Source organism: Nuphar pumila, chromosome 17 (assembly GCF_984573655.1).
Source record: "Nuphar pumila chromosome 17, dmNupPumi1.hap1.1, whole genome shotgun sequence".
Classification (NCBI taxonomy): Eukaryota; Viridiplantae; Streptophyta; class Magnoliopsida; order Nymphaeales; family Nymphaeaceae; genus Nuphar; species Nuphar pumila.
In genome coordinates this window covers 9,009,917-9,020,735 of record NC_143265.1, presented here as the reverse complement: position 1 = coordinate 9,020,735, position 10,819 = coordinate 9,009,917, and the positions used below count along the sequence as shown (strand labels likewise).

The window sequence follows — 10,819 nt, the reverse complement described above, 5'->3', positions numbered from 1 at the left end:
CTCATACATTAGATATCAGTATGACCCCGTGTGAATTTTGTTAAAATCGGTTCACTAGGTAAATCGGTTTCCTAAAAAAATCTAAAAATTGAATGAATCGTTTGTGAATTGTCTACTTTTTACAACCAAATGACACGACATTAAACAATAAAAAATATTAAATAATTTTTAACCCCCTTTAAAATATTAAAAAAATTATTTGTATTGGTTGTGAATCAGCCCCTGTTTGAATTGTCATTGGGCTGAGTCAGCTCGATTTTGACGTTGCCTCGTGCACCAAAGCAAGCAAGCGCACACGAGCGTGCGTACACACACACATGCTTGCATCGACAAACTGAACGCACCATGCATACGTCTAAGGCTGCTACACGAGCTGGAACGAACAAGGTGAGGTTGAAGTGTTCTAGCTTGGCTCATTCTTGAGCCAAGCTGAATTTGAGCTCATAATGAGCCCAAGTTATATATTGGTTGAGAGCCGGAAGGAATAGGATTATAAAAAACTACATGTAAAATATGTGTTAAATGCATCTAAAATATATTTTTTAATACCTTACGAGCTTATAAAAGTCGAGCCAAGCTGAGTGCCTATCGTTCATATTCAGTTTACTGAGCCTACTTTATGAGTTCGAACGAGCCTTTTAGGAGCCGAACATGAGCCGAGCCACGAGCGGCTTGTTTCTCAGCCCTACATACGTCCACGGAATCAACGGGTCACACCGTATAACAAAGAATCCTGCACGTGTGTGTAAGCGCTCCAAACCCGACCCATAAACGGGTTCACCGAACCTAGACACATCCGTACAGATTCATTGAACCTAGACACCCATCCCCTCCCTATTTAACCTCTCCCGAGTCCCCCGACCCAAACTTCACTCCAGAGGCTCACCAGCGAGCGAGCGGGGCGGAGCTGAGGAAAAGTTCTCATTTCGCACGTGCGATCTGCATGAACCCGGGCTGAAACGTGTGAAGCTTCAGATTCGTCCACGTACGGCGTGAATAAGGGAAGGTGTGGTGGAATATGCTGCCACGTGGGCACCTAGAGTAGGTACTCCTAGCATATGCTGGTGGCTGGTTGATGATGAACAAGAGCAGGTGACTGTCTCGAATATTCCAGACTTCCTATTTTCTCTTTTTTTCGTTTTTTGTTTTGGAAAAAAAAAAAGGACAAAGATAGTGGAAGGAGTGAAAGTGAGGCCACGGTGTAGTATAAATGTTGACATTGCCGGTGGTTTAACTTTAAGAAGAGAGAAAGAGGGGTAGAGGGAGATGAACGGCTACGGAGGGGCGTCGGAGATGAAGAAGGCGACGGGCCCGCTGGACGAACGGGCGAGGACCAGGCTGTGCGGTGGCGGAGATCGGGAGTGGCTCTCCGCTGGCTACGTCAGCAGCGGCAGCGAGCACGAGGCCGACTCGGTGTGCCTCGCCGGCCTTGTCCGCCGCTTCATCGAGGCCGCCGACGACAACGAGCTTCAGGCGGAGTCCGGGGAGAACACCGAGACATCTTCCGACCCGGATTTCTCGGATCATGAGGCGATCGAGGCGTTGGAGGAGCTCGCGAGGGAAAAGGACGGCGATCCCGTCAGGGCGGCCATCCACGGCGCCGTCTCGGAAGCGATCGTCGGAGCGGCAGGTTTCGCCGTCGATCGGGCGGCGGTTCGGCGATCGGTGATGGCCCGGCTTAGGAAAGTCGGGTTCAACGCTGGGATCTGCAAGGTGAAATGGGAGGCGTCCGGCGGATTAGCTGGCGGAAGCTACGACTACATCGACGTCGTCGTTGCGGCGGCGGCGGTGGAGGAGGAGAGGAGGTTCGTCGTCGACATCGATTTCGCCTGGGAGTTCGAGATCGCACGGCCGACGAGGCAATACGAGATAGTCCTGGCCGCGCTGCCGCGGGTGCTCGTCGGCCGGCCGGAGGAGCTCCGGCAGATCGTGCGCGCCATGTCGGAGGCGGCCAAGAAGTCGATGAAGGAGAGGGGGCTCCACCTCCCTCCGTGGCGGAAGAGCCGCTACATGCAGGCCAAGTGGTTCGGTCCCTACCGGCGCACCACCAACCCCGTCCCCGCCCCCTTAACGAACTCCGCCTGCTCCTCCGCCACCGCCAACCGCCGCCCCGTCATCGGATTTGACGCCGGAAAATGCCGCCCGGCGTCGCCATTCAATCCCGGACTCGCCGGTGCCGCCACTCTCAAGGTCGCCCCGCTTTGAACCACCACCACCGACGAGCGGCGGCCGGTGGCCCTTCAGTGGGGCCCACATCCCACCCTCTGATTTGAGATATTTCCAGCGGCGCGGCGACACGTTGACGTATCCACTTGAGTACCCACTGACGTGGCGTGAGTTTTCTTGGGAGGAGGGATGTAGTCGGACGTGGCACTATATCTAAAGGTGTGGAAGGGCCCACCTGGTGTTTGTAGATAAGGAAAAAGGGGAGGGGCCCCACTCTCCATTATGGTACAGCTGGAGCGTGCGGTTACGTTTCTGACAATATTTTGTAAATAATGAACGGCTGACGTGTTTTGCTTAACGATAATTAATGGGCCACTAAGTGTGTTTTTTTGTTTATTTGCTTCTTTAATTGGATAATTTTGGTTGTTTAGTTTGTGAAATGGATCGGTACAATTTTGGATGGATTGTTTGATTTTAGTTGGTCCTTATCGCTTGTGTTGGTCTCTTAAATCATGGTTGGTGAGGTATTAAAATATGAAATCATCTAATATTGGATGGTTTAAAAGGGAGTTAATGGCCTAAGAGGCTTTTTCATGTTAATTTTGTGGAAAAGATGGCGCTTGATATGAAAATCACGAGAGATTGGACCTTCTAACGATCAAATTGATGAAACAGCCTTCATGAGCATTCACGTGCTCGTGAAGTTCACACACGCACAAACACATACAGATTCTGGTCTTCAATATTATTTTCTCTTCAAATGTTCAAATAGATTGGGTGAGGGTACACATGCGCAGGTGCAATGTCGACAGCCCAACATATTTTTTTTTAAAGGCACCTGGGGTTAGGCAGATCCTACCAGTTATCCAACTTATCATTGGGATTTGAACCTGCAACGTCCCAACCCAAGGTGACGTGCACTAGCTGCTCCTACCAAACCTCCATTGGTCAGGCCAACCTGTTTTGGCAAAGCTTATTTCGGCCATTTTGGCTGTTTTAAGCGTGAAAAATGAAAGGGGCTTTCAGCCTATAAATAAAAGTCCCCGCTTTCTTTCTAAACCATCTCAAGTTCATCTTCAAGCTCTCAAGAGCTTTTTAGTCCTTTCTATTGCTCCAATTTTTTAAAAAAAATCTCTTTGAAAAAGTTTTATTTTTGAATTTGTGGGTTCTTTTAGAGATCTTGAGTGTGAAAATTTCCCTTGGCTCCAAATCTCTCTCTATCTCTCACGAAATGCCTCCCAACATTCACCGTCTCCTCCCGGTAAACTCCAAACTTTTTCTAAAATTTCACTCAAATCTTATTTTTCTTGCTTTTTTGGGATTCTTTTTTTCTCAAAAAACTAGATCTTTTTAGGAACCTTTCCCAAGAAACCCTCTTTCTTGAATCTTTATTCCAAGATTCATTTTCCTATGTGGAATAACCCCTCCCACTAGGCCAACACTACTAAAGACTTAAGAAGCTGTCACTCCATTCGATTGTGGCGAAGAAGGTGTTAGGGTTTCTCAAGAAACCTGAGTAAATACTTTCTCACTCTCTTTTCTTATTACGTTTACATTATTGAATTTCTTGAATCTTAGTGCATTTTCTTGAGAAATTTTGATTGTACACATTTTCTCTAATCCTCACACTCTTTATACTTGTTTGAGTCTGGGTAGGTCCCACCACTCAAGGCTTTATGCATAGGTGCTCGTGAAAACTCAAAAAACTCATGAGAAAAGCAATTTTACCTAGAAATCTCAACTCTTGGACCGATTACACCCTACCACTTAAGGGAATGGTCCTTTCAAAATCGACTCTAGGATAAAAACGGAGGTGAGTTTTATATAAAAAAAAAAACTGTTTATAAAATCTTTCAAAATCGATAAAAAAAAATTCCTTTTTCTTGGTGGATTTTCTCCATTAACACTTACAATTCAACATTTACATGTATTTGGATTAGGATTCTAGTAGGATTCAGATCTTAGTCGGACTCGGGTCAGATACAGGCAATACAAGTCCAACCTAACAGGATTCAGAGTAAGATGAGATCAACTAAAACCAAAATCGAATATGATTGACTTACAATTTGACATTTACTTGAATTTGGATTCAGATACTTGTCAGGTTCAGATCTTAGTTAGACTCGGAATCAGATCTGGACGTAAAATCCTATTCCAAGGTTGATCCTACTTTAACTACCAGATCCAGATTTGGGTCGGATGTCCGACCCTTTCACATTAATTGATGTTATCATTACGAGTGAAAGGGTCAGTTTTCTTTGAGTTATAAATTAAAAAAAATAAAGTGCTGAGAGCAAGGGGCAGTTTTGTCATGAAAGAAGTCCAAGGTTAATGTTGGGTCCATTGTTGGGCAAACATCTGGCGATTATGCGGAGAATAGTTGGTGTTGTAGGGGGGTTGGCAAGAATAAAACAAAGGCATATTCTTACCAAAGGATCATTTTCATGTCTCATTTTTATTTCCAAAATATTTATTTATTCCTTATCTAGGAATATTAAAAGAGTATAGTGACGAAGCTAGATGGAAGGTGGCCCCACATGCATGTTATTAAAATCTAGGGTGCCTTGTAGGGGTGTCAACGGTACCAAACCTTATAGGGTGCGGGTATGGGGATAAATAAGAAGATCCGATTAAGGCATAGTTTGTAAAATTTTATACCATACCCGGGCCTGACCCAACTTTCGATTAAGACCCATGATTTTATAATGTAAAAATTATAAAAAGTATTATTTTATAGGGTATGGCCAGTGTGGTTCATGTAGTTCTTATAAGGTCTAGGTATAGTTTCCCTTATGGTGGGTGTGATTAGACTCGGGTCGAGACCTGATACCATACCCAACACTACAAGAATTATGCGGATTAGTGATGGACTCTATCTGATGCTAATCCGTCGTTAATTCATTTAGCAACGGATTGGCAATGACTTAGCGATAGATAGAGTTCATCACAATTCCTTGGTTGCTAATTAGCATCAGAATTGAACTGTCGCTACTTACATAGTTAATTTACGACATGTTAGCGAATGCCATGATCCGTCGTGACTCCGTCGCTAAATAAGCACTTATTTGGTTTTGCGACAAATACATATCCATCGTTAATTCATCGTGAACATTTAACGACGAATACATATCCGTCTCTAAATTTCTTTGTCAATTTAGTGACGAATTAGCGATGGATTACATTTCGTCGCAAAACACCGACTGATTCAGTTTTTGAGACAGATAATATTCGTCGCTAATCAGTCGTAAAATTTTAAAAAAATAAAATAATTTTGTTTGAAATACAAATATCGAGAAAAAATTTCTCGTTATACAATTTATATAACCTGTGTATAAAAGATAAAGTACACAAGAAAAATACATATACAAAGTAGGTGAAATAAATTTAACACAAGTTATAAGTGAAACAAATTTAACAACAAGTAGGTGAACATATACAAAGAGTTTTGTTTGAAACAAGTATGTGAAACAAATTCAACATATGAAGTTACTCCTCGCCAAGATTCAGAGCATCATCCTCTTCATTGTCGCTAGCTATGGATAGAGTCCGTCGCAATTTCTTGGTCGCTAATTAGCGACAGAACTAATCTATCACTACTTCTGTTGCTAATTTGCGACGAATTAACAAATGTTATGATCCATCATGAGTCCATCGCTAAATAAACACGTATTTGGTTTTGCGACAGATACATATCCGTCGCTAATCCATCGTAAATATTTAACGACAAATACGTATCTGTCTCTAAATTTTGTTGCCAATTTAGCAACGGATTACAATCCGTCGCAAAACACCAGCTGATTCAGTTTTTGAGACAGATAATATTCGTCGCTAATCCGTCACAAAATTAAAAAAAAAACAAAACAATTTTGTTTGAAATATAAATATCGAGAAAAAATTTCTTGTTATACAATTTATATAACCTGTGTATAAAAGACAAAGTACACAATATATATATATATATATATATATATATATATATACGAAGTAGGTGAAACAAATTTAACACACGTTATAAGTGAAATAAATTTAACAAGTAGGTGAACATATACAAAGAGTTTCGTTTGAAACAACAAGTACGTGAAGCAAATTTAACACATGAAGCTGCTTCTCGCCAAGATTCAGAGCATCATCCTATTCATTGTCTCGATCTGCCCCTCCATACATGCCTCCATTAGCTCCTCTACGCTGATCATCTCCAGCATCCTACAAGAGAACTGAAATGTTAGTATTGATAAACAAAATATAATGAAATAAATTTTATACAATGCACCTAATCTAAGGCAATCAAAGTAACATGGGTGAATGACACATAGACTAGCAATAAAGTGAAGAACATTAACAAAATTTAGAAGCACTGAATTAGCAATTAAAGTAACATGCCTAAAAAAATTTTTTGTACAACTTTTACAGCAATAAAAAAATACATAAAATTGACCATGATTATCTGCTCCAATTCAATATTCAGGACTTCATTGAACTGAGATTTACTCACACCATCCCTGATTGTCAACAAAATGAAATGGAATGAATTTAGAAGTATAAATATTAACCATTACATTTTGCCTAATGATTAAAAAAGCAAAACAACTGCACTGGAAAATGATCATCTTCTTAGGCTTCCTTTGCGTGGCACTCTGATAGAAGTCAATCAACAATTCTCTGCAAACAAACAAACAATGAAACTGAATTCAGGAATACACTATAGTAACCTCCAGGCAACATAACCAAGACATAAAGTATTGGTAGCCGTTTGGCTGCACACTTTGGAAAAAATTTGCAATATTATATTGATTAAAAAATTAGATTGAACACAACATACCCCACCCAAGTTTTACTTTAGACAAAAGAAAGATGTAAGTAGGCAGGATCTTAGCAAATGAACAAGTGGAAAAAAAGTGGTAAACTTCACACATTTCATAAAAAAATCATTTCAACAGCCTAAACCAAACACCCCTTGGCCATTTATAAAGCAATTGAATATCTAAAAACTAACCACAAAGAACCAAGCTAACAACTTAAACACCAATTAGTCATAAACAATGTGTTGACGGTAAAATCATGAAATATTTGACTCAACCTGATAATTTTCCCATCAGTTTTGTTGTCGGCAGTAAGCTTGAAGAGAGAATCTACCATTTATACTTTAGGAGATTGTATCCTAGCAGATTCTTGTAAGGCACAGGGCCTCATTTTTCGGCTTCCTGCAAGGTTAAATGATAAAAAAATTAATTAGAAAGTATACAGAAATATTTATAAATTTGACAATATATATATATATATATATATAATATTGATGAGTTACCATTTTTTTTGGTGGCTCCCATGTACATATTTTATCTATATGTTGAGTAAATAAATTTAATCATTATGAAACTATACATATCAACTGACACTGACTCGTAATGTGTATGAGTAGTTGGTGTAGGTGGGTCATGTGCAGACGAAACATCATTTATAGAACAATGAGTTAGAAATTCTAAGCAACATATAAACAAAAACATAATGAATGCCTATATTTAGATATAACACAAAGACATCTACCTAATGTTATCCCACGACCTCCACTTGGTCATCGACCACTGGGTGCTCGACCACTGTGACCTCCACAAACCATATTCTAACAAATAAAAATATTATTTGGATCAGTTATATAACTCTTGATCTTCGCATATCAAAAACTATAAAATTTAACTGCAAAAAAAGGAAAGAATTACATGTGCATTCTCACTTCCAAGGAATGCCTGGTAGTAATTATGGTGTCTGATGCATGTTGCAATTGCTCATAATCAGAACTTGGTTCTCCATCATCACTGACATCAGAACCATCATCATCACCATCTTCAGAGTCGTCATCCTCAAGTCCACTAAACTGATAATCGATATGTTGTTGCTCTATAATCACTTTTATACGTGGCTCAACCGACTCTAGAAACTTAAAACTTTTCTTGAAAAAGTTCATCTGCTATCAAGAAAAAAAAATGTAATAAAATTTGAGGCAAAACATTTTCCCTAGAATATCTAGACCACCCTTTTTCTCCTTAAGAAGCCAACACATATTCATGTGCATTTCTGTAGGGAAAGATCATTATGTGAGAATATAGTGGTTTGAAAAAGTTCATAGAATAAACAAAATAACCAAATGATTTTATACCTTTTCACATCACACTGGTGCTTCGTTTTCTGCATCAGTTATGCAATCAGTTGAAAATAAATGCCTAAAATCAGCACTCATGATTGATATGCTCGTTAAACAAGAAAAGCTAAAGAACTGCAGAGAAGCTGGGAGAGAGAAGGATAAAAGCAATTTAATCAGAATGTCAATGAAACATATTGACTAAGCATTCTTACTCTAACAAGTTTTGCTAAACCTATTCGAGTACTCAATAGCATTATAAAAGAAAAAGCTACAATAGATCCACTCTTGAATAAGCTAAGAAATATCTAAACAGTTTTAAGGTTCAAGGTTAGCTCTCCTTTTCTATTCATAAATCTTTTTGATTGCCTGTCACTCTTTTTTGTGTTTTAGTGCAACTGAATTCTTATTATGACAACTATCACATCATCTGCATAAAATGCATAAAAAAAAGTTTGGTTTATGAATACGAGGCATATCAATCTCCAACAACTGTGTCCATTCTGGTAAATTTTTTTCGCATGCTCTTAGTGAACGATTGATATATATCCATGTATCCAGATGCATGCAAAAGCATTGCACATGAATACCAAATGAATAAAGATCAAATTATACATGGTTAAGTTATATAAAGAAGAAGATAGAATATTCAAATCACAAGTATAGCAGCCCAACAGTTTAATGAAACATGAAAGGGGGTATCTTGGATAAGATATTAGTTTTTAAGAACAGGGAAACCATTAAAAGCATAAGAACATACCTCTACTGTTTGTAGTTCACTGAGAAAAGACTTAGATGGACTTGTAATTGTCTTATAAATATGTGACCGCTGTAATAAAGAAATAAATTAGTTATAATGTGCATATGAGAGTTGCCGTAAGTTAAAAAAGTAATTATAAATGAGAGAAGCCTTGGTCTCACGTAGCTATCAACAAATTTCTAAATCTGATATTGTGCTCTCTCCAGCATTAACAAAACCCTACCGGCAAAATATTGCAGTTTCAACATATTCAGCAATTAACAAAAACATGTCAGTGACAAAATGCACAGGTTACTATCAAACACATTAAAAGAACACATGAATTTCACAAACCATTAGATGGATAACAATTATGGACATGGTAGGGCAAAGAAATCAGCAGCTAATACCTCAGATACCTGGCAGGACAACGTCAAGAAAAGCTTGGATCAAGAAATTCAGGCACCAATCAAACATTTACGTCCCACGCACAGTGCCTCAAATCATGACACTTCATGAACATAGTCAAACCAGTTTCACACAATGCCTCGAATCGTACTCATGGACATGCTCTCTGTAATGCAACCATCAAAGGTGAGTGTCAGAAGATAGCTAGTCCACGAGAGCAGGCATTGCTGAAGAATCGCCAACAAAAAGGTTCCCACAAGGCAAAAGGTGGGATCTTACCCTGATGATGCATTTGTCATGCTTTGTTACTTGCTTATTACCATGTGTGATAATGGTGATGGCGTACATAGACTTCACTGAGTGACTTCACGGTGCCATCCTTCACGGCCCTCGTCAGAGGAACAAAGACAAAGCATCGAAAGCTGAAGGGCTTGATCCTGAGAGCGGGGAGGGAAGGGGTGGAGAAGGAGTGGGAGGAGATCTCCGACATGCAGACGGTGGTGGTCATGGCAGCGCCACGACTTTGATCGATTGACAAACGGGGAAGGAAGGATGGCGTTGCTCTGACGAGGCCGCAGGTGGGGAAAGGCAAAAGCGAAGAGGGAGGAGGTGGCACCGCAGACGGGGCTCTCGACGATGACACACGACGGCGAGAGAGATGGAATGAGGGAAGAAGGAGGAGGTGAAGGAGAGAACTCGGGTGGTGAGCGGCGGGCGACGACTGTGTGCGAGGGATAAAACAGAAAGGGAAAGAAAGGAGTTTGCATTAGGGTTTTACGGAGGGTTTTATTGAAACGTAGCGACAGATTAGCGACGAAAACATTCTGTCTCAAACTCCGTCATAGATTAGCGATGGCGTAGCGACAAAAAAATTATGTCGCTCATCCGTCGTGAAGTTGCGACAAAGTTTGAGATAAAATATTTTTGTCGCTAATTAGTGATGGATTTTGAGACAGAATTTTTTCGTCGCTAATTCTGCAACTAATTTCAATTTTAGGAACGACTAGTTTTCTCTAGCTAATTCATCACAAATTTGCAACGGATTATTTTTGTCATAAATTTTCGTCGCTAATTAACGTTTTTCTTCTAGTGCAAAACCAAGTCTATTTCTACCTGAGTTTGAACCATACCAGACCTATTGACACCCCTAGTGCCTTTGGATTTAGTGCTGACCATATGATATGAACAACATTGGAAAAAAAGGCAATGAAACCCACGGTTTTAAGAATTGAGAATTACCATTAAGATAAGAGGTAATTTGAACTAAATTGTTGGAGATTTTTTAATTAATTTTGAAAATTCAGAAAAAAGGTCGATAGAAGTGGCTCCATGACGTTTGCACTGAACTTAGTGCGATTACAAATTACAATCTC

The 10,819-nt window shown here is 39.9% G+C and overlaps 1 protein-coding gene across 1 annotated transcript; it reads left to right on the top strand.

Moving 5' to 3' along the window:
- The first annotated feature begins 1,266 nt into the window (after positions 1–1,266).
- Positions 1,267–2,205, top strand: LOC149811574 (uncharacterized). Its single transcript, XM_089992877.1, has one exon. It carries the CDS (start codon positions 1,267–1,269, stop codon positions 2,203–2,205), a length of 939 nt encoding a protein of 312 aa, XP_089849003.1.
- Positions 2,206–10,819: the final 8,614 nt, after the last annotated feature.

Excerpts from the sequence above, each read along its gene's own strand:
- LOC149811574 (XM_089992877.1), top strand. The coding sequence starts at position 1,267 with ATGAACGGCTACGGAGGGGCGTCGGAGATGAAGAAGGCGACGGGCCCG.